This window comes from Drosophila mojavensis, unplaced genomic scaffold, assembly GCF_018153725.1.
Source record: "Drosophila mojavensis isolate 15081-1352.22 unplaced genomic scaffold, ASM1815372v1 contig_277, whole genome shotgun sequence".
Taxonomy (NCBI): Eukaryota; Metazoa; Arthropoda; class Insecta; order Diptera; family Drosophilidae; genus Drosophila; species Drosophila mojavensis.
This window is the reverse complement of record NW_025318822.1, coordinates 3,583,308-3,607,697: the sequence shown is the minus strand read 5'-3', so window position 1 is coordinate 3,607,697 and position 24,390 is coordinate 3,583,308. Positions and strand designations below refer to the sequence as shown.

General features: G+C 42.0%; 6 protein-coding genes across 12 annotated transcripts in view; 3 read left to right on the top strand and 3 right to left on the bottom strand.

Annotated features, from left to right (window-relative positions):
- Nucleotides 1-41: 41 nt before the first annotated feature.
- On the bottom strand, nucleotides 42-1,402 carry LOC6574243 (nucleolin 2). Its single transcript, XM_002000263.4, has 2 exons — nucleotides 1,273-1,402; nucleotides 42-1,211 (listed from the first exon to the last, which is right to left on the bottom strand). The coding sequence occupies exons 1-2, from the start codon at nucleotides 1,300-1,302 to the stop codon at nucleotides 264-266; spliced, it is 978 nt and encodes a 325-aa protein (XP_002000299.1). The 5' UTR covers nucleotides 1,303-1,402; the 3' UTR covers nucleotides 42-263.
- Nucleotides 1,403-3,549: 2,147 nt separating this feature from the next.
- LOC6574242 (ras-like GTP-binding protein RhoL) lies at nucleotides 3,550-9,466 on the top strand. The gene is made up of 3 exons (XM_002000262.4): nucleotides 3,550-3,799; nucleotides 8,509-8,754; nucleotides 8,835-9,466. Exons 2-3 carry the CDS (start codon nucleotides 8,521-8,523, stop codon nucleotides 9,156-9,158), a joined length of 558 nt encoding a protein of 185 aa, XP_002000298.1. The 5' UTR covers nucleotides 3,550-3,799; nucleotides 8,509-8,520; the 3' UTR covers nucleotides 9,159-9,466.
- Nucleotides 9,467-9,620: 154 nt separating this feature from the next.
- Nucleotides 9,621-10,720, top strand: LOC6574241 (transcription initiation factor TFIID subunit 9). The gene is made up of 2 exons (XM_002000261.4): nucleotides 9,621-9,835; nucleotides 9,902-10,720. Exons 1-2 carry the CDS (start codon nucleotides 9,685-9,687, stop codon nucleotides 10,486-10,488), a joined length of 738 nt encoding a protein of 245 aa, XP_002000297.1. The 5' UTR covers nucleotides 9,621-9,684; the 3' UTR covers nucleotides 10,489-10,720.
- A 217-nt stretch (nucleotides 10,721-10,937) lies between these two features.
- On the bottom strand, nucleotides 10,938-12,396 carry LOC6574240 (replication factor C subunit 4). Its single transcript, XM_002000260.4, has 3 exons — nucleotides 12,201-12,396; nucleotides 11,249-12,116; nucleotides 10,938-11,189 (listed from the first exon to the last, which is right to left on the bottom strand). The coding sequence occupies exons 1-3, from the start codon at nucleotides 12,308-12,310 to the stop codon at nucleotides 11,103-11,105; spliced, it is 1,065 nt and encodes a 354-aa protein (XP_002000296.2). The 5' UTR covers nucleotides 12,311-12,396; the 3' UTR covers nucleotides 10,938-11,102.
- Nucleotides 12,397-12,474: 78 nt separating this feature from the next.
- LOC6574239 (syntaxin-18) lies at nucleotides 12,475-13,975 on the top strand. Its single transcript, XM_002000259.4, has 2 exons — nucleotides 12,475-13,581; nucleotides 13,646-13,975. Exons 1-2 carry the CDS (start codon nucleotides 12,571-12,573, stop codon nucleotides 13,832-13,834), a joined length of 1,200 nt encoding a protein of 399 aa, XP_002000295.1. The 5' UTR covers nucleotides 12,475-12,570; the 3' UTR covers nucleotides 13,835-13,975.
- LOC6574238 overlaps nucleotides 13,896-24,390 on the bottom strand; it is a 32,876-nt gene continuing 22,381 nt past the window's right edge. For 5 of the 7 annotated variants that reach the window (XM_032733807.2, XM_044008379.1, XM_044008378.1 and 2 more), the window contains exons 3-6: nucleotides 18,292-21,886; nucleotides 17,472-17,543; nucleotides 16,675-17,403; nucleotides 13,896-14,958 (exon numbers count right to left, since the gene is read on the bottom strand). In XM_032733807.2, the coding sequence (XP_032589698.2) occupies nucleotides 14,720-14,958; nucleotides 16,675-17,403; nucleotides 17,472-17,543; nucleotides 18,292-21,886 (4,635 nt within the window). In that variant the 3' untranslated portion in view covers nucleotides 13,896-14,719. The remainder of the gene's footprint in view (nucleotides 14,959-16,674; nucleotides 17,404-17,471; nucleotides 17,544-18,291; nucleotides 21,887-24,390) is intronic. The other 2 variants (XM_044008382.1, XM_044008380.1) reach the window with 2 other exon arrangements.

Genomic DNA, 24,390 nt, shown 5'->3' with positions numbered 1-24,390 from the left:
CCTCCCTTTAAATATTAAAATAGAAGCCTTTGGCTCCGATAGCCTGTTAGAATTAGGTATTTATTTATTTTGTCTGAATAGAGACTTACAATAATCGATACAGCAGCTAGTTGAAAGGTCAATCCAACTTCGCACAGTTTAAATGTAATAAATTCTGTGCAGTTATTATCTGGCTTAACAGTTACATGTATATAATTGGTGATTGATTGTGGCTTAAATAAAAAAGTGGATGCTGAGCTGAGTTGTTGCACAGCGCGTGTGACTTATTTTGTCGGCGCGGCAGCAGCCGCAGGTGCAATTTTAAAGCGTTCCAGGCGGGCGCGCGCCTTTTCAGCCCATTCGTTCTTGGCCTTTGGATCGCCGGCAGTTGCTGTTGTTGTGCCAACAGTATTACCGAAGCGTTCCTTACGTTTTTGCAGCCGCTCATCGACTGTGGTTTTCGGGCTCTTCTCCGGCACCACACAGCCAAAACGTTCGGCACGTCTCTTCAAAGCCTCCTTTTGCTGTTCCTCCGTTTCCTTGTTGCCCTTGTTGGCCTTTATTGAAGCCGACGAAGACTTGTTGACCGCTGATGAAGCAGTTGCAGCTGAAGCAGCAGCGGCTTTCGCATCGAGGGCAATACCAAACTTCTTGGCACGCATCTCTAAACGCTCTTGTGCGCTTAGTTGGATTAGCTTCTTGTCGGGAGTGGATGTGGAGTCTTTGCTTTGCGTTGCAGAACCACCAACCACAATTGGTTTTCGATGCGTTTTTGTGGGCTTATCAGCCTCCAATGATCCAGCTACACTGCCCGCAGTATCAGGGGCGGCATTCTCCTTCGATGGCGTTGTTGTTGCTGTCGTGACCGTTGTCAATAGCGGCTGCGAGTTATTCCGTTTGAGCACGATTTTTTTAGCTGGCGGCGAAGCGGCACTTGCATCTGGATTTGAATCCGTCGCTGTTGCTGTTGGAGATGATAAATCTGGTATTGTTGTTGTCGTAGGCGTGTTCACTGGGCTCTTTAACAGCAAGTCCTCGTGATCTTCACCCAATAATTTATGCTCGTCTTCATCCGTGAACGAGACATCGTCATCAATAGCGTCATTTATTGCGCTATCTTCCAACGAAATGTCGCCTTCCAGTAACGCCGTTTGCAAGCGGTCTTGTAATTCATTTTTATTGCCGTTCAATGGCAACCCACGCAGCTTCAACTCTCGCTTTAAATCCGCAACCTGGATTGGTTAAAACATGTTTTCTTGCTGTACATTGATTATTAATATGAAAATTACTCACCTTCATTTTAGTAACGTCGGTTTCGGGCATTTTATTGCTGTTTTTATTTTGTTAATTTGCGGCACAAACAAGTTTTCTATCAAATAAGTTATGCCTAGCAGTATGGCAGCTCTGTATGAAATAGTGTCAAGTTATCGATAATAACATTTGCTGTAATTAACAGAAGTGCTGTACAATGCTATCAATGCACTAAACTAAGTGATGTAAAACGAAAAAAAAAAAAAAACGCTTAGAATCAAATTCTCACTTTGAATCTGACAAATTGCTTACAAAATCGATTTTGGATTCAATATATATATACGAAAGAATGTGCAAATGACCAAAGTCGAGCTTATATTAATATAAATGCTCCAAATCAAACTTATTTCGATTTATCATATGTGAAAATGGTGACTGGAGATTCGACGCTTTGCTCCAATGTTCCATTGGTCATCAAATTCGGAGTAATTTTTTTGATGCGCCGAGCTGTACGTGCTCTACTTGTCCGTTCTACGGTTAGTGTTTCAACTTTACAGTAATTGGTATTCATTTTTGGTATTTTCGAATTCACGTTATATGGTCATACTGTACATGAAGAACTTCCCATCAACAATGTCTTTCGAAAGTCAACGCACCAAACAAACATGATATTCAATATGCAAACCATCCGCTCTCGAGTGAGCGAGTATATTGGATTTGTGCATATATGCGTTCGTCTGTTCTTATGAATATAAAACATTGTTCGTCTCACATATATTTTTATATAACCAAAGGCCCAAGTAGCCAGTGCTTAACTCTAGGTTAGTTTTAATTTTATATAAACTGTAACGTCTAATAATTTATGTTGTATGTCTACATATACATATTCATATTCAAAATCTTTTGGACACAAAAAATGAATTTATGATAAAAAAAATCCGACCGGAAAAGGGAAAGTGAATGCAATAATATCTTGGGCCTATTTCTGCATCGACGTACCTTGAGAATATATTGTTGCTATAAATGATTTCAGCTCAGGGTATAAAAACGAAAACGAAGCTACGAGAATGGGGAACGTGTGGATGCTTCACCCGCAGGGTGACCTTGAATTGTAAGTGTGTTGCTGATAAAGTGTATTGCTTTGAAGTGAATACCGGCGTGCCACAGCACCTGTTCTCTTCAGCACACACACACACTGCTACAAAAATGCTCTTGAACACACATGTTGCTCATGTGGCACATAAGTAGCTGTATCTAATTGGCACTGCAGCATACTTATATTTATTAATAATTTTTCCGGTCTTCCCTTTGTGGAGGCCACGGCCCACGCATTAACCTTTTGCCTGTCAGCATTTAAAAAGAGTTTGCCTCCCTTTAAGGCATGGGCATGAGCGTGAACATGAGCACGGACATGGGCAGTGCAATAATAATTATAATTAATGCCTAATCTGCTGGCAAACGTGAATTGTGTGCTGTGGCTGTTCCACTTCTTTGGCCATGCCTTGGCCGTACATAGGGAACTTTAATTACAGTTACAACGACTTAACGGGCACGCATAGGAGCACGAGTGCGCGGTCAAGTCGTTGATTAATTGGTCATGACAGTCGCGTTTATGTTCTTCATATACGGATTACGCAATAACGAGTTAAAGGCGTTACTCAATGTTAATTCTAGTTTTACTGTTAATTAAGTGTTAATCATCTGACTACAAAGTAATTGAACTATTATTACGATGTTTAATTATAATTTCACATATAAAATGTGCTTTGATTGCGGTTAGCGTTATTAAGGTACACGGAATCTGAGAAAGCCCTAAATGACTAATATCCACTTTAAAATTAAGTGTTCTAAATTATATATGAACGTAAATACTATATAATAATATTCATTAAACACTGAGTTTTTGCTTAAAGAGAAGAGCTGCTAAGTGGATTTCGATAGGCCTTATCATCCAGCAGCAACAGCGGTCCTTTGGCCAAACTGATCCGAGGAATCGGAAAGAATATAAAAAACTCACTTTAATGTTTTCAAACATAATTATTTCTCATGTGTTCTTTATTGATTGATAGACTATCTCTAAAACATATTCTTATTTGCTTTATGGCTGAATGGCGTTGCTCCTAACTGAGCTTCCAAAACACTTTTACTTCAATAACTACGCTCAATTGCTCAAAACGATTTTCATTTGGTGCAGTTTTGCTCTTACGCCTTCTACGAATGTTCTCTCCGCTCATTGACTGCTCTCTGCATTCAGGCGAATTGTGGTTGGGCTGGGCCACTAGCCAGTGCCCTCTCAGCGTCTTCTGTATGGTGCTTGCTCTCAGTTGCGTGTTGACTGCCCGGGTGATCGGTTGTGCCAGCTTTGTAGCTGTCGTGTTTGTACTGAGTGTCCAAGTGTTGCCGTGCTGCGTCGTGCTTCCAAATACGTTCACTGATCAACAGACGTCATCGCTAGAGGCGGACGTGTGGCTCGATTGATTTGTTGCAAACAACAACAGTATATATATTGAATATATATATATATATTTAAACAAAAGCAAAGCGAGAATACTAGTGCGAGTATATATAAGTACGTGCTGTGTGCGCTGCAATTGAAATTGCACGCAACTTTAATTTGGCCGTAACGCCAAAGCCCCATACTCAATACAAAATAATAATACGTATTATACACATACATGTACATATAAACGGCTTTGCTGACCTTGTGCAACTGCGTATCTTAAACTATGCGTATGTGTGTGTGTGTGTGTATCTGTGCGTATGTTTTGTGTAAACATCATTAACATAATCAGTAGAAAGCATCTTGACAACAGTTTTGGCTTTGCAACCTGTTCACTGCATTCTGGGCTAACACAACTTCTACAATACTTCCACTGCTGCTGCTGTTGTTATTACTCTTTTTGCGTTTTCTTTTTCGATTTTTTGGTATCGTTTTCGTGATCACCTCTTTATCACCTGAGTCACTTTTGTATGGCGCTCACGTCACACGCTCACACAAACGCCCGCCCAATGGCTCTGGCTCTGACTCGGACTCTGTCTCTGGCTGTGGAATGCCAACCAGCTTTTTGATTACAGCTGCTCTCTCGCTCTCCCACATACGCGCCGCCTTTGTCTACCACTCTCTCGCTCCCTCTCTCCCTCGCTCCCTCTCTCATTCTATCTATTGCTCGCTGTCTGGCTCTCTGGCTCCGTTTTAGGCCCGTTACCATTTTTAGTTAACAACAATTATATGGCTGCCTATCCATTAAAGGCCAGCTGGCTAGGGCGCGTGTATATGTGTGCGCTATCACAGGAAACCTTCAAGTACGTGACAACTAAAGGCCCCCTCTACACCCAATACTTTGCCGGCGATCTGCATCAAATCAACAGCGAATCAATCTAATACGACCTATGCCATAAAATATGACCCCAATTAATTAAACTAATTGACGGCGTGTGCGGAGCGAGACCCCTAGCCAAATCGCAACCAATTTCCCCACATCATGCATATATATATGTACATATGTATAATATTTATATATTTGTGGTCTAACGTTAAACCAGCTTCATAGTTGCACTTATCGTGCTTTCCAGTTGATTTCATTTTATATGGCGCAGAGGAATAATCGCACACACCTATGTACATATACATACATGTATCTTATCTAATCTCTTCATTAAATACCAAAATACAGAGAGACACCATAAAACAAAATACACATACGTACATACGTATATGTATAGAAAAAAGTGAATAACAACAGTTCTTTTTTACGGTTGCCATATGCGGTTTATAAGAACAATTGATCTTAATACTACATAAATATATATATATATATATATATATATATATAGGTAATAGCCTAATGCAGATTATGCGCTAATCAACATTGTTTTCAGTACTTTGATCTCCTGAGATATAATAGTTTCTTACAAATCTGTTTAAGTTGTCTGGGAAAATTGAATCATTTCCAATCATTTGAATTATCAGACGCTCTGGCAATTTATTGAGCTTTACTTTTATATAGGAAAATGACGGAATGATAAGAATGTAAACATATTGAATTTCTCATTTCATTTTGTAATCGAGTGTAACGGAAAAACAGCTGCAACTATTGCTCATAACTTACTGTTTGACTCTAATGAGAATATAAATAATACTCATAAGCGAGTGCTTTTCTTGAATAGGCATACACATAAATATTTATATACATCGCTATATAGAGTAATACTTATTACATTCACTGCATCTACAGCCTATTCGTATTCGTACTCGTTTAATATGATGCACAATGCGATTACAATGCACTGATAAAGTCACAAAGGAGTGTGGACAACAGCTGAAGATGCTAAAGACTGTCCCAGACATAAGTAATGGGATATTTCTGCATATATAAGCTCTATGTACATATATATTATACACTGTATATTCAATAAACTCACTTGAGCTATGAAATAATGCAGAGAATGATCCATTAATTCGCATTAAGCAATTTTTGAATTTAAGCGGACTAATGGAGAGAGACAGAGAGAGCTAACGACAGAGAGAGAAGGAGAGCGCGGGAGAGAGAGAGTGCATTGGCAATGAGTGTGAATGTTGCAAGTGTTCCAAGAATATAACGACAACAACAACAAAACTGTAACTTGATATGTAAAGTTTATAAGAGGCCAGCGCAGACGCTGCCCCAACGGCTGCCCCTTTCCCTTGCCCCTGCCCCTGCCCCACACCGAGCGATAACAAAAACAGAAAAAAACTCATTTTCCGTATTTCCCATTTCATGAAAGCGTAATTATGTTTTAAGTAATTTATTATGTGTATTAATTACAATGAGAGCATTTGTCGAGTCTCGCTGTGTGCTGTGCTGTCTGCTTTTGGTTAGAGCATTTCCTTTATCACATGACACATAATATACGTACATGCATACATATACGTACTATATATTTGTGTAGTTGAGCTAGACTGTTCTTTGTAGCCGCAGCAATATTTATGATATCCAAATATCTATGTACATATGTATGTATGTGATCGAAATTCGCAGTTGGTTTTACATCAACAACAACGAATTGCAATGCAAAAGAAATACCTGATCAGCCGCACCAAAATAGCAAAAATTGGCTTCCTCTTCCTCTTTCCATTTTTGTTTTTTTTTTGGGTTTTGGCAAAATTTCCAAACAAACTTCAACGGCAGCCAGTGAAGCAGCCAACCATTAAGTAGTATTAATACCAACAACAACAGTGTAGCAACAACAACGCCAATAGCAAATTCACTCGCGTAGCTGAACTGAAATAAATAAACAACACTTGCTTTTGTTTTTGCTTTTAATTGGTTATTCTCTTGTTCGACGCTTTTTTATAGTAAATTATTATAAACAAACCAAATGTTTTAGTGACTAGCGTGCAAATAATTTACTTTGTATATGGCGGCGCAGCAAGTGTATCTCAATGTACATATATCTGTACATACATACATCATGTACATACATATGTATTTACGTCTGTTACTATTTATACAAGCAGCTGATTAAGCAAACTTTGCCAAAACGTTCTCAATGATCAGATGTGGAGAAACACACCTGACTGAAAATTCCATTGAAACGTTTTTAAATGAGCAACTAACAAGTGGTCATTGCATTTTTACTTGAGATGGATGTATTATATGCATTAAATAAATTGATTACCGATCTCTTTGCTGCGAACGTATATCAATTAGTTAACAGCATTATATTCATAGAACAACATGAAAATAGAAACAGCAGCATATTAACAGCGTACTGTTATCAATAGCGTAACAGAGAGTTTAAGTCCCCAACAAAACAAATTATTGGAAGATCAATTGCAAAATCAAGAACGAAAGAGTAAAATTATAAATAGAAATGGCAGCATATACATGCAAAAATAAATGAAAAAAAAAAGAAACGAAACTACAAAGCAAGCACTTAACCCCAGTTGGGATCCCTATACAGCAATTAGCTTTAATTGTGCGCTTGGGGAGGAAATAGGGGCCATGGTAGCGTACTGAAATGTCGGATGTTAGCGCCGCACATCAAAAAGTCCGATTGCAGTTGAGCATAAAGTTCAGGGCCTTCTGAGCGCGTGGCCTGCAACTGAATGCAACTGAAACGACAACAGCACTACGTTCAAATTCTTTGTGCCAAAAGTTCAAATGGAAACGGTAAACGATGATCAACGTCTGTGAATATGTCAATATAACCGGTTTTCAGCTGTAACTGCAGTCCGTTGTTGCCTCCACTTCTGATAAAAGTTTCATTATTATATTATGTGGGCTGAGACCTGTTGGCAGCCTTTTGGATGAGTCACTAGATTCAAATCGTCATCTAGGCGCACATACGCTCTTAGATTTCGTTGCTCACATCCACAACAGCGTCTATAATTGTAATAAGAGTTTGCTCAGTCAATTTACTGACGATCTTACGGCATGACTCATGTCTGAAGATTTCTGTTTCCCAGAATCAGTATGAGTTTTCTGCGTAAAGTGTGGAACTCCAGAGCGTTCGGACTCTAACTGTAACTGTATGCAAATTAAACATTTGTATCTCTGCGACACTGTTTAGCACTGGACTTGAGATGCTGTAGGGAAATCTAGTTCAAGTTTTGGGTCAACAACTCGTTTGGTTGACGTTGGCTAAAAACCAGTTTTAATTAAAAAACGAAAACTAAGAAAACATTTATCAAACATAATTTTGTTTGCTTGGTGAAAGTGCATAAGTTTTTCAAATGCCTTTTTGTTATATAAGGCAATCATAACAACAGCAACAACAATAAGAAATCACAAAACTGTGACAAAGTTTAATGAATTTCGCAGAATAGCTAAGTAAACATTCCGAATGGACCTTTATAAAAACTTTTAATTGAATTGTTAATACTTTTTGCAGCTGTCTGTGTGCAATTTCGTTAACAATTTAAATTGTAAAGTTGATTTTTTGTTGATTAGATTAAGCGCTTTGAAGTTCAAGTGTTAACAGCGCATTGCTGATAACAGAAGCTATAAGTAACAGCTTAGACTTATGTTAAGATATCGAGCTTTGCGAATGTGAAGAAAACGCGCCCGTATACGCATACACACACACACACAAACATGCACAACGCAGATTTCCGGTTGCAGTGGGATGTGGGTGTGGCAAGATAAACAACGCATGTCGCTTCAACATATGCCACCAAATGGTGCAATGCAACGCATTGAATGTCACACATGCATATGCACACACACATTCGCTCACATGCACACACATATACACATGTATTGACGCCTCGATTTCGCTTTCTTTATATTTTTCCAGTTCGTTTGCACAATGTCGAAAAGTCTGCGCCCTCTTAAAATAACCATCGTTGGCGATGGCATGGTGGGCAAGACCTGCCTCCTGATAACCTACACACAGAACGAATTTCCCGAGGAGTATATACCGACTGTATTCGATAACCATGCCTGCAACATAACGGTCGATGATAATGAATACAATCTAACACTCTGGGACACGGCCGGGCAGGAGGATTACGAAAGACTGCGTCCATTGAGCTATCCCAATGTAAGTATATAAATATGACTATATAAATAAACATATGTCGTATAACTTATCTAATCGGTTTCCTTTTAATTTCAATACAGACGAACTGCTTCCTATTGTGCTATTCCATCAGCAGTCGTACCTCTTTCGAGAACATTAAGAGCAAATGGTGGCCGGAGATTCGTCACTTTGGCACCAACGTACCCGTTGTTCTGGTGGGTACTAAGCTCGACTTGCGTATACCGAATTCGGAGAAATTTGTGACCACGCAGGAAGGCCGGCGGCTGCGTAAGGAGATTCATGCCCATAGTTTGGTCGAGTGCTCGGCCAAGAAGAAGCTGAACTTAGAGCAGGTGTTTGAGGAGGCGGTGCGTGCGGTGGAAAAGAAGCCGGGAAAGACTCCACCAACGTGCAAAATACTTTAATTAAGTCCTATGCTTAATGTTTAATATTGTTATTATACGTAATTGTATTATGTAACTATATAATTGTCTGATTAGCGAGCACTCGACTCGCATCTTCCACAGTGTGTGTGTAGAAAAATGTATCGTTATGCTTTAATTATAAGATGTAGTTATGGGAAAACAATATTTGTATGCGACCAAAGTGCATTTTTTATGTAAAAATCAAAACAAAAATTAGAAGTAAAGAATTGTTTGAATTTAAATGCGTACATAACAACGCCTCAATATGCTGTGTATTATATATTTTCAATAAACACTAGTCATTAATATCAATATTGTTTTCCTTTAAAATTACATAGTAAGAGTAATGTGTTTAAATTGCGCGGTTGTAATGGCCATTTCAGAAACGCACTGCTAACTTACAGCAATACTGCAATATGTCGAACTGACTTTCTGGGAGGTATTTTGTTTGGTATTTTTTTATTGGTATTTAACGGTCACACTGACGCTTTGCAAACAGCGCTGAAAACTTACAAATTTATAAACAATGAACAGTGAAAAGGCTGAAAAAGCCAAAGTCAGCGCACAAATCAAACATGTGCCCAAAGATGCACAAGTTATTATGTCCATACTTAAAGAGCTCAACATTCAGGAGTACGAGCCACGCGTAGTTAACCAACTGCTTGAGTTTACATTTCGTAAGTAGCTCAGCTGCATCACAAATTATTTTTCTATAAATAAAAAAACGTTTATTGCTTCGGTAGGGTATGTGACTTGTATATTGGATGACGCCAAGGTATATGCTAACCATGCACGCAAAAAAACAATCGATTTGGAAGATGTGCGGCTTGCCACCGAGATGACTCTGGACAAGAGCTTCACTGGACCTCCGTCACGTCATGTGCTAGCCAAAATGGCGGAGCTGCGCAATGCGATGCCACTGCCTCCAATCAAGCCCCATTGTGGTCTCCGTTTGCCACCCGATCGCTACTGTTTGACCGGCGTCAACTACAAGTTACGCGCCACAAATCAGCCCAAGAAGATGACTAAATCAGCACTGGAGGGACGCACGGTGAAAACGATGGTCAAACCCGTATCTAGCGCCAATGGACCCAAACGTGGCCACTCAATGGTGTCCAAGCAACAAGTTGTCACCATTCCAAAGCCAGTCATCAAATTCACAACCACAACGAAAACGGTTACTAATACGGACGTCAAAAAAGAGGCGAACGCCAGCGACATGAAAATGGAAGTGGACAGCGATGCTGCAGCTGTGGGCAGCATTGGTGGAAGTAATGCGGCTGTAAAACGGGAACGCGAGGAGGAAGAATTTGAATTTGCAGCGAATTAATAACATATATGGATGTAAAACAATCAATTATATTTTAAGCATATATTTGTAACTTTGATAGATATGTGAAATCCACGAATTTCGGATATTCTAGATTATTTTTTTCTTTTACAAAGCAAGTCTCAACTTTAAGACAGCATGGCAGATAACAACGAGCAACAGGTGGCTCTATTGGCGGCATATTTGCCGAATAAATGTACATTGCATACTTTTGTGCTGTCGCTAAACCATATAGAAATCCCTTTTATTTAAGCTTATGAAAACTATCATAATTTGGTGCTCGTGTGTTTCAACTAAATTTCGAGAATTAAATTTATTAATCCACAGTTGGAATCAGTACAAGTCCAATTAATTGGTTGTTGATTGGGACATTTTATACATTGTGGCCACGGCTATAACCAAATACAAATACAAATTTATATGCATATTAAAATATTCATAATATATTAATGTAAAAGTGTTTAATAATTTATTCTTGTTAAATTTCTTCAAACTAGTTGAACAAATTTTATTCATAATTTATTGCCAACCTTAAAATCGGTCGGATTTCTTAACAGTTTGCTCTAGGAGCAAGCTTAGTGCTAAAAATGTTTAAGTATAAGGAATTGGAATTTCTATTTAAGTGCTAGAATGATGGTGCACCCAAGATCCATGATTTGCAAATATTCAGAGCCGCCATCCTGCAGACGATAGCAACATTCCTAAAAGAAACAATGGTGTTAGCTGACTTGTTGCTTATTGGGTACAGGTTTCAACTTACGCCCAGTTTGTCGCATATGATGGCCTTCTGGTTGTCGGTTAGGGAACCGCAGCGCACAATGAACTCCACGAACTGTTCCATCATTTGGCCAACGCTGTAAGCCGAGTAGCCAATCTCTCGTACAAAGTGCTCCAAGCGCTCATACTTGCCCGAGCGACAGACCTCGAGATAATCCTCCAGATAATGCTCTGGTATAATGCCTGACATCTCGAGGAGGTCGTCTGTATTGATGGTGTGGTCGGAGCCTTTGAGACGATAGCAGGACTGCAGAGTGGTTATGGCCCGTCTCATATCGCCGCCGGATATCTTCACAATGGACTTGTATGCATCTGGATCAATGTTAACGTTTTCCTGCATGCAGATGTGCTTCAGTCGAGCAATGATTTGCGTCTCGCCCAGTGCCTTGAATCGAAACTTGGAGCAACGCGACGTAATGGGCACGATGATGCGTGACACATAATTGCAGATGAGGCAGAAGCGGGTGCTGCGACTCTCCTTCTCCATGGTGCGACGCAGCGCAGCTTGTGCCGCATGTGTCATAGAGTCAGCCTCGTCCAGCACAATAATCTTGAAAGGCGGACACGGCCGACCATCGGGTCGCACGTTGCTCGCCGTAAGCTGTGCAAAGTTCTTGATCTTGGTGCGCACCACATTAATGCCGCGTTCGTCAGAGGCATTCAGTTCCAGTATGCGATCGCGGTACATGTCGCCAAATATTTGACGAGCCGCTGCGAGAATCGTGCTGGTTTTTCCTGTGCCGGGCGGGCCGTAGAGCAGCATGTTAGGCAAATCAGCACCTTCAACACATTTGCGAAGTACTGCCACCACCTCAGATTGCTCCACTACATCTTCCACGCTTCTTGGGCGGCTATTTGAAAATATGATTGTAAATTATTATTGCTTTCTATCTTAATGTGCTTCGGGTGCTTCAACTAGTAGAGCGTTCACTTACTATTTTTCCACCCAGGGCGCAGGAGGCTTGCGACGTTCTGTGGGTGCATTAGATGCTTGTTTTTCTGTAGTACCATTGGCAGATTTGCCAGCTTTTAAAAACGCCTGCATTTTGTTATAAAAAACAATGGACCAATTTAAAAGATGCAGCAAAAATTTGGCGCAAAAACACAGCTGAGCAAGATGTTAACTCAAAATGGTAATAACAGTGTCTGCTACTGTTAAACCGAAACCGTGTTGGTAAACGTGCAAAGCGAACTAGTTCTCAGTTACTCAGCAAGTGTTGGCAATCGTTAGATGATGATGTGGAATTTACAAATTGAATTGTTGCTTCATTTAATTTAGTTATTTAAATATAAACACAGTCAACCATGGACATAACGCAGGACTTTAAGGCCAGCGTTATGACAGTGCGGCTGCAACGCAAGACTGAACTGGCAGCGGCCAAGGCCAAAGCTCAGGACAACAAGAAACAGCGTTCAGGCACCGCTTCCGGAAAGTCCACCGCTGGGACAGACGACTTTGCCAAACAGGCGAAGGATGTGTGCAACAAGATAACAACGCTTCGGAATGTACTCATTGAGAATCGCTCGGCATATATGCGAATCGGGCAACATCTGAAGAGCGCCACTCAGATGACGGACGCTGAGCGTGATTTAATTGATCGCGAGTCGGAGAAATTCGTGACGTACTACACACAGCATCTGGCCAAGATGCGCAGCGACTGGAAGAGTGTGAAACGAAAGCCGCAGGAGCGCCAACATATCGAAGCGGTGCTTGATATGCTGGTCAGCTATTTGCACAGCATCGAGCAGATCTACCTGGATCAGAAAAAGTATCGCGTGCAACACGAGCTGGAGACCTACAGGTTACTGAAGCTGGCGGCAGACAAGAAGAAGATACCAGTTCGTCCAGCAGGCAATAATAGCGGCAAACTGGCGAACCGCCAGCAGAGCAACACTAATGGTAGCGTTGACAGCAACGAAGATCTGCTGCGCGATGAGAAAGCGTCAGAGGAAGAGGACAACGATTGGAGCAACGACGGTTGGGCTGAGTGGGATGATGAGCAGGAGGAATCGCAATTGGACAGCAGTTCGATTTCAGATAAACAGCACAAGCCACGCACGCGTAAACGCAGCCGGCAAGCAGAGCCAAAAAGCGACGACTCCTCAGCCAAAGTTGCATTAGACGAGGACATGCAAAAGACAGCGCAGCAGCAGGAGAACGATGAAGAGAATGCCTTAAGCGCCGAGGATATGCAGCTGTTCGAGGCGGAAAATGTACACATTTACAATCTGCTCCAAGGCGTCTCCGAGGAGGTCGAACAAATCGAAAAGAACGTTGTGGACATAGCCCAGCTACAGGACATCTTCACAGAGAAGGTGAGCAGTAAGCAATCCTTTACTCTCAACCAGGTCAAACTAGTGTTTATTCCCTTAACAACAGGTGGCCATGCAGCAGCACAATATCGAGCGCATTGTGAGCGCCGTGGTGGGCACCACGGAGAACGTCAAGGATGCCAACGAGCAGATTCGGCAGGCGACGCAGCGCAACGCTGGCTTGCGCGTCTGGTCCTTATTCTTTCTGCTGGTCATGTCCTTCTCATTGCTATTTCTTGACTGGTACTACGATTAATATACAAATTATATGGTGTAAAAAAATAGAACGAAAATATGTGAATGTGAAAACTCATTAATTGTTTTTGTTATAGCACTCTAAAACATAACTTGTTTATTGCATAATTTATATTTATACATAAAATAAAGTTTGAAAGAATTCCGTTTTGTATTAGTTATTGTTCGTAGTGCTATTTCGCTTCATAACTCAGCGTTACAAAATAAGTTGAGCTCAGACTTGATTAAATTAAAATTAATGTATTGTTTAAATTAAGCTTAGACAGCCAAATATTTACCCATAGAGAGGAAATTCAAATACCTTCTCTCTTAAGGACTAAATTAAATAGGCTTCAATCAATGTGATTCGTTACGAAATGCGTTAATGAAAATATTTGTATTTATGGCAGAGTGTTTGTTGTGTGCTTCAAATCTTTGAGTAAATATTTGGATTGCCACTAAAGATCTTAAATGTAATATTTAAATCTGCGCCTCATTGCTCTTCTAATAATGTTTGCACCTGAAATGACATTACTTAATAAAATAAAGCTATACACATACTTTCTTGTTCACAATTCGTATATATATTGTATATATACATTAGAGTCATTCAATGAATTCAATTCTCCAGTTATTTATTTTAGATCTAAACTTCTGTGGACTAAAATTTATGTGAACTAAGTCTGCGTGTGTGTGTGTCTGTCTGTGTGTGTGTAGCTTAGAACTAGTGTGCATTGAATGCAGTCTGCAACAGTTTATCATGTTGTGCTGGGTTTTTCTCTCTCTGTGTTTGTGTGCTGTGTCTGTGTGTGTGTATGAGTGGAACCCATTGCTAAGCATAGCAATAATAATAGGAGGGCGCCGTTCCAGGTTCCTGATAAATCAAATAATAAAGTTGCGCCAATTGTTACGGCGTATTCACAGTCATGTCCAGCGAAGGCGTCATGCTGCTTTCCACCAGTTCCACGGAGCCAGGGCAATCATCGATGCTGCCGCTGTTCCCATTGCAGTTGCTCAGCGGCGTTAATGGCAGTGATGATTCTTCGACAGTGGCTGACATTGAAGGATTCTCCAGTTTACTGCTTACACTGCTCGGCATCTTGTCGTTGAGAAATACCCCCAGCGGCAGGTGAGTATTTATGTGGGCTGCACATGAAAGCAAATGCAATTAATTAATAACTAATTTCATATGCATGAATTGTGAAAAGAATCTGTTTATAGTCTAAAGCTGGTGCAAGTGTTATGCATATCAGGCAACAACTTATCATAATGAAATCAAAATCATCAGGACTAGCCACTACTACTTAGCCTATGTCTTATTCAAGTGCCTAATAACGTTACCACGATAACTCGTAAAATGTAGAAATGTGCGCGGGCAGCTGTCGCATTTGTAAAATAATTCGCTGTTGTGGCTGCGACGGTGTTTGCGCAAATCTTTCATATAAACGAATACCTCGCCGCATTCTTCGCAATCGAAGCCGCGCTCTGTAAGAAATCAATTTGGGTTTTGTTCTGTAGCTGAGCTGCTGTTGAATATTTAACATGAATTGAGTTAACAGTGTGCCTGTGGGATTAACACGTTTGGCATGTTGTCGAACAGTGAGTTTAACGTTTGTATAACAGCTTGTGATCATCGAGTGTACTGAATCCAATTGGAACTCAGTTGGAAAGTGCGCAATTTGTTTTTTCGCTCGGATGGGATAAACAGGATTACAATTCATAGTTTTAATGACACTCAATTTAAATTGTTGCACTCAACGGGTTGAAAATTTGTTGTTTTTTTTTTTCATATCGAATTATAATGAGGCAGCTATATAAAATCGGTTTTTGCACTTGGCAACTAAACAGAAAGTCTCTATTATTACATGTATAGTGTATTCCTTTCGCCTTATTTTTGTTGTTGTTATGCAATGCTGTTATTATTGACATCTGTTTGTTTATGTGTGTACACAAAACCCATAAGCAATTATCCAAATACAAACTAAATACATTTGCATACAATAAATAAAACTTCGCACTAGTTGATTATCATATGATAGTGCCTCATATACGCTAAAACCCACTCAACGTGATCATTAATTGATCTTGAATGATATAGCAAAATGAAGCGATGTTCAATGCTGAGATCTTAGATAAGCGAGGGACGTACGTTGACAATTTCCGGACGCATGGACTATATAATTAAAAGTTTATTTGGATGCAACTGAAGCAGTTTTTGGATTAGTTCTTAGATTAAATTTCTGCCATGCTGTGCTCTGCGTAAATTGCTCGTGAAATTTAAAGAGGATTATCAATTATTAGATTAATGATGAATGAAAACCTTTAAAAATTATTTTTATTTTAAAAGGAATACTTTAATTATCTTTTCAAGGTTTTCAACCATTGCATGCCATCAAAGCCGTTACGAATGAGACGCAAAGAAGAATTGAAAAGGTTCTCTTTTCTATATGCAGTGAATGCAACTAGGCATTCACAATAGATCATTGTATTTTACCTTTCGAGCGAACAATCACTGTAGAGTAAACTGTTAGCACAATGACAAATAGAAGAGGTTTTATTTGTTTTATTTGGGTTAAGATTAGTAAACAAAGGCTGGAGCTACACGTATTGGTTCCATAAACGCTACGGTTAGTTGATCTCTTAAGATGTACATTTATTAGCAAACTAAATATGATTATGTGTATGTATGTATGCGTATTTCAGGTATAGTTGTAAATATATATATATATATATATATATATATATATATATATATATATATATATTTGTACTGTATTTATATTGTAGTAAAGCTTAGCTAGCATCCAACCGGCACCCGGTTAGCCACCGCATCCGCATGCGTGCGAGCACCCAAAAACTTACCACCGTGAAACTTAATGTGCGTCTTCAAGGCGCTCTCCGTACCAAATTGTTTACCACACTCATCGCAGGTATGCGGCTTGATCAGCTCATGGACGGTGAACTTGTGCATGGCCAGCTGCTTGAACTCCGGAAAACGTACCCAACACTCGTTGCACTCGTACGGCCGGCCCTTCGGCTCGTGCGACTTCATGTGATTGTCCATATCGGTGCGTTTCCTATAGCCTCGCTTGCAGATCCCGCACACCCAGGGCATCGTTGTCTGAGAGTCGTGGGCCAGTTGCTGGTGCTTGCGCAGCGCAATGATGTTCGTGAAGTGCTTCTCGCAAACGGCGCACTGGTGGTTGCTGCGCAGCTTGCCCAACTGCAATGTGGTGCTCGTCTCCATTGTGGATGAGGACGGCGATGAAGACGGCGACGGCGACGGTGCAGTCGATAGCATTGTTGTTGCCGCCGTAGTTGTTGTTGTTGCTGAAGTTGCCATGGAAGCAGCTCCGGCTGACGTGCAGTTGCTGGCTATACAGCGCTTGCGGAACTGCCTCAATGTGGCCGTCGTCGAGTCCGGCTCCGATTGCTCCGGCGACGGCAACGTTATGTGCGGCGCCGGTTGCGGCGATGGCAGCGATGCGATTGTCGAGGGCGGCGTCAAAACATTCGGCGGCGGTTGCAAGTTCGACAGCTCCTCATACGACGCCTGCCCCCTGCCATGAGTATTTCCACTAACCGAAGAGCCTGGCAATTAAATATAATATGAACAGTTTAATGATTCCGTTTCACTTGCACTAGCTCCTAATACTTACAGTCCTCGCAGTCTGGGCAGCAGAGTATGCGCGTCCTGCGTGGCTGTTGGCAACTTGTTTGGGATTCCAAAGCTACGCATGCGCAGGAAAATTTAGTTAAGAAGAAGAACAGAATTATGAGAGAGAGAGAGAGAGAGAGAGAGGGAGGAAGAGAGCGCAAGCAGTAATTAGTAATGGCAAAATAGAGTTGGTTTAAACTAATGCAATAGTATACGTAGTAGTACAATAACTATTTAAGGAACCAAATTCAACTACAACAGGAATGCTAGCAATCTGCAGTTTAAAGAGAGCTAGTTCAGGAAAGGGAACTAAAATAAATAATTATAATAGGGGAAGAGCTTCACGAAGAATTTTGTTACTACTATTTATCTAAATTTCATTTATTATTCATATTAGAGAGCTCGCTATTTTGAAAAGAGAAACTATTACGGATGGATTGCAATGGAATGGAATAGATCTAGTATATTTTCTAATTAATGCTAAGAATCAGATCTATATATTTAAAAAGTGGTTAGCTATATGAAAATTCAGTTCAAACTTCATTTCATATGATTTTAAGCTGATTCAAACGAATGAAGTAAATATTAAGAAATAGAAACTAATTTTCAGAGCTTAGAGACTCCGATTCACAAAAGAAACTAGTTCAAATGAGTTGTTGTAGCAAACAACAAACGAATTTACTGATTGATAGAAAAGAATTAATTAATGGGATATCTAGGATATCAACTAAAACTAAATCAAGAATATACCCAGACAATAATTGAAATTCAGAAAATTCGACAACCACCTGTTGAACCACTTAGTTCAGTTTAGTACTTACAAGGTATATGCTGGTGGTGCTGCTGCTGCTGCTGTTGCTGGAGTTGCTTGTGCTGCTCGCTGTGGTTGTTGTTGTTGTTGGCTATTTGTAAATGAACCTCCTCGAGGCGCACGCCAGCAGCAGCAGGAGCAGCATCAGCTGGTGGCTCGGTGGGCAGTGGCATATGGAAGCGCTGCAAGTGTAGATCCAGAGCACGCTGCGAGGGCAACAGCTGCGAGCATTGGCCACACTGGAACTGCTGCACCATGTGATTGCTAAGGATGTGCTGGTTGCGTTTGTTGCGCCCGGCAAAAGCCATCGGGCAATGGGGACAGTTGAAAGGCGCCACGGGCGGATGCAGCTCAATGATGTGGCGACTGTACTCCAGGCTGCTGGAGAAGCGTGGTCCATTCTGACAGAAACGGCACTTCAATACGGGCGGACGGCCTCGTGTGGGCGGCGGCACGGCAGCAGGAGGTGTGCTTAATACTGTATTTTGTACTTGTTGTTGTAGGCGTTGGGGCTGTGACTGCATCTCTTGATGCTGCTGCTGCTGCTGCTGCTGCTGCTGCTGCTGTAGATGCGGTTGCAATTGTTGTTGCGGATAGGCGGCGTGCAGCTCATTGCTCAGGCTGGCGCCATATGTTATATGCAGCGGCGGCTGCTGCGGATTGCTGGCGGATGCCACCGGCTGCTGCAGCTCCGGCTGCTGTATGAGTATCATAATGGGTTGCTGCTGGTGCTGCAGCTGCTGCTGCTGCTGCTGGGGTTGCGTCTGCTGTTGTGGCTCCTGTTGCTCCAGCAGATAGTTCTCATTGCTGTCCAGCAGCGCATAGCCATTGCCCGTTAGCTGCGCCGTTTGCGACTGCAGCTGCGTCTGGTAGAGATCACCGGCACTGATATAGTAGGTGGTTGTGCCACTGCCATCCAGGGCGTCCACGCCGGCCACGGGCGCTGTCTTGATGGCCTCCAAGCCGCTCACCGTTGACCACTGCAGTTGAGCCCCTGTTGTCGGCTGGGTGGTAGTTGCTGGAGCCTGCCACAGCGTCTCCTGTGGCTGCATCTGGATCACCTGCAGCTTGCTGCTGTTGGCTGAGGCAACAGGATACAGTGACTCATAGCTGACTGTCTCCGGCTGCATCTGCAACTGTTGCTGCTGCACCGTCGGCTGCAATGACTGCTGCAATGGCTGCTGCGCTGGCTGCAGATCGTTGAGTAACTGCGTCAGCTCCAGCTGCAGGCTCTGCTGCGCCGCCGTTGACTCGGCCGTCGCCTCAATGTTCTCGAAGCAAGGCATATCGTTTTGGAAGCCAATCAGCTCATTGCTAAAATTACTGCTATCGAACAGATTCCCCTCTTTCACCTGCTGCTGCTGCTGCTGTTGTTGTTGCTGCTGCATCTGACTCGCCTCAGCTGGCGGCTCATAGAGCTGCGTCGCTGCCGGCGTCGCCACAGGCGCTTCCGCTTCATTGTGCACAACGTAATCCGCGGGCGTCAGCAGCTCATCGATGGGCGTGCAGACAGGCGTGTAGAGATGCTGATCCTGCATCTCGTTGAGTATGCCATGCAACGTACTCTCCACGTCATTCATCTCCACTTCTAACTGCTGCTTGGCCTCCACCAGCTCGAGTTCCACATTGAGTGGCGACTCCTGCGGCTGCGAATGCGACTGCGCCTGTGCCTGCGACTTCGACTGCGACTGCAGCTTGAGCGTCTTCTCGCAGTGCTTCTCGAATTCGGCCAAGAAGTCCATGGAGTTGGCAGTGCTAGCACGTGGCAGCTGCATCTCGTTAACGTTAACTGGCTGATGCTGCTGCATATTGACCAGTCGCTCCAGCGACTCCATGTCGTCGTCCAGTGTTGCCACCACAGTCACAGTCACGCCCCCATTGGGCTCTGCTTCAATTTGGTTGGTTGTGAGTGCCACAGCAGAATTGAAGCTATCTGCTGTAGCACTCTGGCAAAAATTCTCGCCATTCTCATTGTTGTTCACATCGTCCGCTTCCGCTGGCTCCTTGGGCTCCGTCTCCTGCTGCTCGGTATCCACCAAGGCATCTGTGTTGCTGCACAGCTTGCGCTGCAGGTCATCGTCTAGCACTTCCAGGGGTATGCTTACTTTAAGCTCCGACTCCTTACCTTCCTCATCCGCCCGCAGCTCCTCATGCGCTATGTGCAACTCTATTTCGGACTCCGCTGCGGGCACCTCGGGCGTCAGGGATTGTCTGCCCTGCTCCGTAGTGGACGATGTCAGCTCTTCGAATTGTACTGTCGAATCAGCTGACTCGGCAATTCCATTCGTCATTTCTATTTCGCTAGCCACGTTAGCTTCCTTTGATATGCTGTCCATTTGTCCGATTGGCTTTATGACCTCAGTTTCTTTGACTGCAGCGTCTAGAGAGGATTCGATTGGCTCTGACGGCGCCGGAGAGGTGCAGATCTGTTCCTGCTGTTCCCTCAATTCTCTTATTTCTGCAATCGTGTTTACCGCATTCCTATCAGCTGCTGTGCTCGCTGCTGTTTCGCTCGAGTCCACCGAAGAGTTGCTGGCAAACTTCTCTAATGTCTCGTTTGCGACTGTCGTCTGTGGAGAATTCTCTGCTAATGTATTGCTGCACTGTTCCATCGACCCTTCATCGCACAATTCGTTCTTGACAATCTGCTGTAACTTCTTCTTGCCTGTGATGCGCCTCGATCGCTTGAGCGGCACAGAGTTGACTTGCAATTTGCGTCCACAGCGCACCACCATGGGCGACTTTTTGGGCGACCGACGCTTTGGTGGAAACTTCCGCTTGGATTTCGGCGTTGTTGCCTTTTGGCCAGCAGTCAAAGCTGTTGCTGAGGAAGCGTATGAGCTGGAAGAGGTTGACGAGGAGTAACTGTGGCCATCAATGTCAAAGCCGAGACATGGATTCACAGACAAATCACTCAGCTGCTCCAGTGACGTTTGGCCTGAGCTTGATTCCGTCTCAGTTTCGGAACTCGGCGCTGACTGAAGCGTTGGCAGCTGCACCTTTGGCGGCTCATCCGGCGTCGTGGTGTCTGTGCCGCAGTTGGACATTGTGGAGCAGCTTGACAACGTTTCGGAGAGCTGTTTGCGCGCCGCTTTCGTTTTCCAGGGCACGTGCATTCGTTTGGTGGGCGACCTGTGTGGCGTCCGCCCCCTCAACCTCACTTCGCCCTGCTGGGACACACTTCGTGTTGCTGGCGTCGGCGTAGGTTCAGTCTCTATTCTATTGCCTGGCAACGAGGCAGTTCGCATTTTGCGCGCACGCAGCTGCAGATGTTGGACACTCGATGCCGTCGGCACTTCCACATCGGCTTCAGTCTTGGCTACTTTGGGCTGCGGCTGCGGCTGCTCGATGCCGAGCAGCAGACGCCGCTTGCGCTCCGCTTGCGACTCGGGCAGATGAAGATAATCTTCTGCAGGTACATCACTCAACTGTGCTCGCCTACCCAGCTTGGCAGCCAATCGTTGTTTGCGCTCGGCTATATTCTTGGCATACTCCTCCAGACGCAGCTGCACACGCAAGCAGCGCCGCCGAAACTTGGCCACCATTATGAATTGCGCCTTGCATTGACGGCAAATCTCCTGCGGCAGGCCATCCCTATATGAGATCTGCAAATGGAAAAATCTGTTTAATAAAGTTGACAAAATGTGGGGTTACTTCTATGGGGTTACTGTTCTATGTTAAAGAGTGGGCCAAATATATATATGTGCCTTCAGAGTTATTTAACATTAAAAAAATGGATTAAAAAATGGATCATATAATATCCAATAACGATTTAATGCATATATCTTGCCCAATTGTTGCCTAACATCCGTTTATAATGGTCATTTAAATTAATTGCCTGTCCTACAATTGTTTTTATAAAACCATTTGCAGTTTGGATTTGGATTTGAGTTCCATCGTAGCTGTCGGTATTATATTTTTAATTGATCGATCATTCTATATATTGATCATTCTATATATATACATATTTGATATATTTTATTTTATTTTGTCAGCCACAAAGTCCCAAAAAGTCTAGCGATTGATCAAGGCAATTTATTTGAAATTTTTGTGGTGTTTCGCATTTTTTCGGATAATTTGTTTATTGCGATGCATACATAATAACAAATTTTTTTTGTTGTTCTAGGCTTGAATTGATTTACTTTAAACTTTTCCCCTTTAAGAATAGCCTAACAGTGCTTAATTAACAGTTGACTCACATAACATAACATAATTGTTACGGCACGTTTCTAGCATCTAGTCTACAAAAACTAATCAATAACATCACCATAACATCATTTAATAATAATAAAAAAAAATTAAAAAACAAAGCTATAATTTTTTAAAATATGTAAAAATATTTTTATAATAAATAAATGTACTTCAAAGTAATTCAAGTGCTTATCTTTCACTTTTCGTTGACTTTATGTACAAATTAGGCATTAAATTGTTGGCATTGAAAAATGCTTATAGGGCAAGAAATATTGACTGATTAACTATTGTCTCTGGCTCAGCATAAATAAATATTTTATGGCCAGTTGAGCAGACAAAGCGGCTTCACGAAGTGTGAGGAAAGTTCCGTCCAGCGTGGCCAGCCAAGTGGCAAAATTTACAGCCACTTGTCGCTCATGCCTCATGTTGTTATTTGGAGCAAATAATTTGTCTTTGTTATCCAAATGAACGATTTCATTAGTGTACAAACAACAACAACAACAATACTAGCTGAACGAACAGAAATAAAAAAGCAAAGATCCAAAACAATTATGACTGCAAATTATCTCAAGATAGTATCAATATAATTATGCAATAGACTTGGAGCAAACAAGCGTTGATCTCATTTTTTCTTAAATTATGATTAATTAGAGAGCTGTCACGTTACGGTCTAAAACCTTTTTACGTTTGTAGGCAAGCGAATTTGTCTTCACTTCCTTCATTGAGTCGCATCCATTAGCATTTGAGTATGAATTCAGCTAGAAACTGTGAGCTCTTTTGCATTCCATATCTCTTCAGAGAGCGACTTCATATCACACTAAGTGTAATAGTATATATTATTATTATTATCATATTGCTGTCGAGTTCCAATATTTCGAAATGTCAAGAGAATACGTTTTTTCGATTTACACAGAAATTCAAATTATCGAAAATTATCGAGAACACGATTTTCGATTTAGAGGGCTAGAAATTATGGAGACTCGACTGCATTATTATCTTGTTATTGATCTGTAGTAAATAAAATTTCATTCAATTCCAGCGCTTACTGTTTTAGTAATCAATTTTGGCGACACGTGTGAAATTGAAAATTCAAAAATTCGAGGTCAGACCTTATCGTTGACACTGCTAACGGTTGTTTGGTTCAAGATCTTGTCATTGATTGATAATCACTTGTTTACAGTGCCAATAGATGCGAGACAAGGGCAAATGCCGGATCTACGAGGAAGAGCATCGCAGCCGATCCAATCCAGGGCGACGAATTGCAAAGCATTTTTGATTGGAGTTCAACTTGTAAATGCATAAAATGCAAAATGAAGACGCGACAGCAGCGGGAAAGGCAAAAGAAAAACGCGTAACGCAAACGGATCGAAAATGCGAGCAACGTGATTGGGATACAGATAAGGGCATATGAATTGTATTGACGTTACTCAAAGTATAAACCGTATGGTAATTGGCTACAAGTTCCCAAATCGGCATAAGAGTGTACACAACAACAACAATAATAATAATAACAACAACAACAACATGAAATTGTACAATTGTGATCGTTATTTATGCAGAGTTGGACAATAAAAGAGACGGAAACTCAGCATTTCGAATGCATGAAAACCGCCGACTCTGCATCGCCAATGAGTCCCCGAGCGAGTGCCAAACAGAGATGGAAGATAGCGCTGATGCAGAGATAGAAATAGATATACGAGACGGCATAGACGCCGAGGAAGTGCCAGAGACGTTGTCAAGTGTAAATTACACACAGCACAGATAAAGCAGACAACGAAGCGAACAAATAAATAAATAAATGAAGACTACAAATAAAAAAGACGCGAATTAACTAACGGCCGATCAAAGGCGAACGCCTGGCCCCAGCTAAGTATAAATAGATGCAATCAAAGAGTGCAGCAAATGCTCTTTGAAATGC

Coding starts and splice junctions, on each gene's coding strand:
- LOC6574239 (XM_002000259.4), top strand. CDS start 12,571: ATGGACATAACGCAGGACTTTAAGGCCAGCGTTATGACAGTGCGGCTG. Junction 13,582..13,645: donor AGGACATCTTCACAGAGAAG/GTGAGCAGTAAG, acceptor CCTTAACAACAG/GTGGCCATGCAGCAGCACAA.
- LOC6574241 (XM_002000261.4), top strand. CDS start 9,685: ATGAACAGTGAAAAGGCTGAAAAAGCCAAAGTCAGCGCACAAATCAAA. Junction 9,836..9,901: donor ACTGCTTGAGTTTACATTTC/GTAAGTAGCTCA, acceptor TTGCTTCGGTAG/GGTATGTGACTTGTATATTG.
- LOC6574242 (XM_002000262.4), top strand. CDS start 8,521: ATGTCGAAAAGTCTGCGCCCTCTTAAAATAACCATCGTTGGCGATGGC. Junction 8,755..8,834: donor GTCCATTGAGCTATCCCAAT/GTAAGTATATAA, acceptor ATTTCAATACAG/ACGAACTGCTTCCTATTGTG.
- LOC6574243 (XM_002000263.4), bottom strand. CDS start 1,302: ATGCCCGAAACCGACGTTACTAAAATGAAG. Junction 1,212..1,272: donor CCGACGTTACTAAAATGAAG/GTGAGTAATTTT, acceptor TAACCAATCCAG/GTTGCGGATTTAAAGCGAGA.
- LOC6574240 (XM_002000260.4), bottom strand. CDS start 12,310: ATGCAGGCGTTTTTAAAAGCTGGCAAATCTGCCAATGGTACTACAGAA. Junction 12,117..12,200: donor GCGCCCTGGGTGGAAAAATA/GTAAGTGAACGC, acceptor ATTTTCAAATAG/CCGCCCAAGAAGCGTGGAAG. Junction 11,190..11,248: donor TCATATGCGACAAACTGGGC/GTAAGTTGAAAC, acceptor TGTTTCTTTTAG/GAATGTTGCTATCGTCTGCA.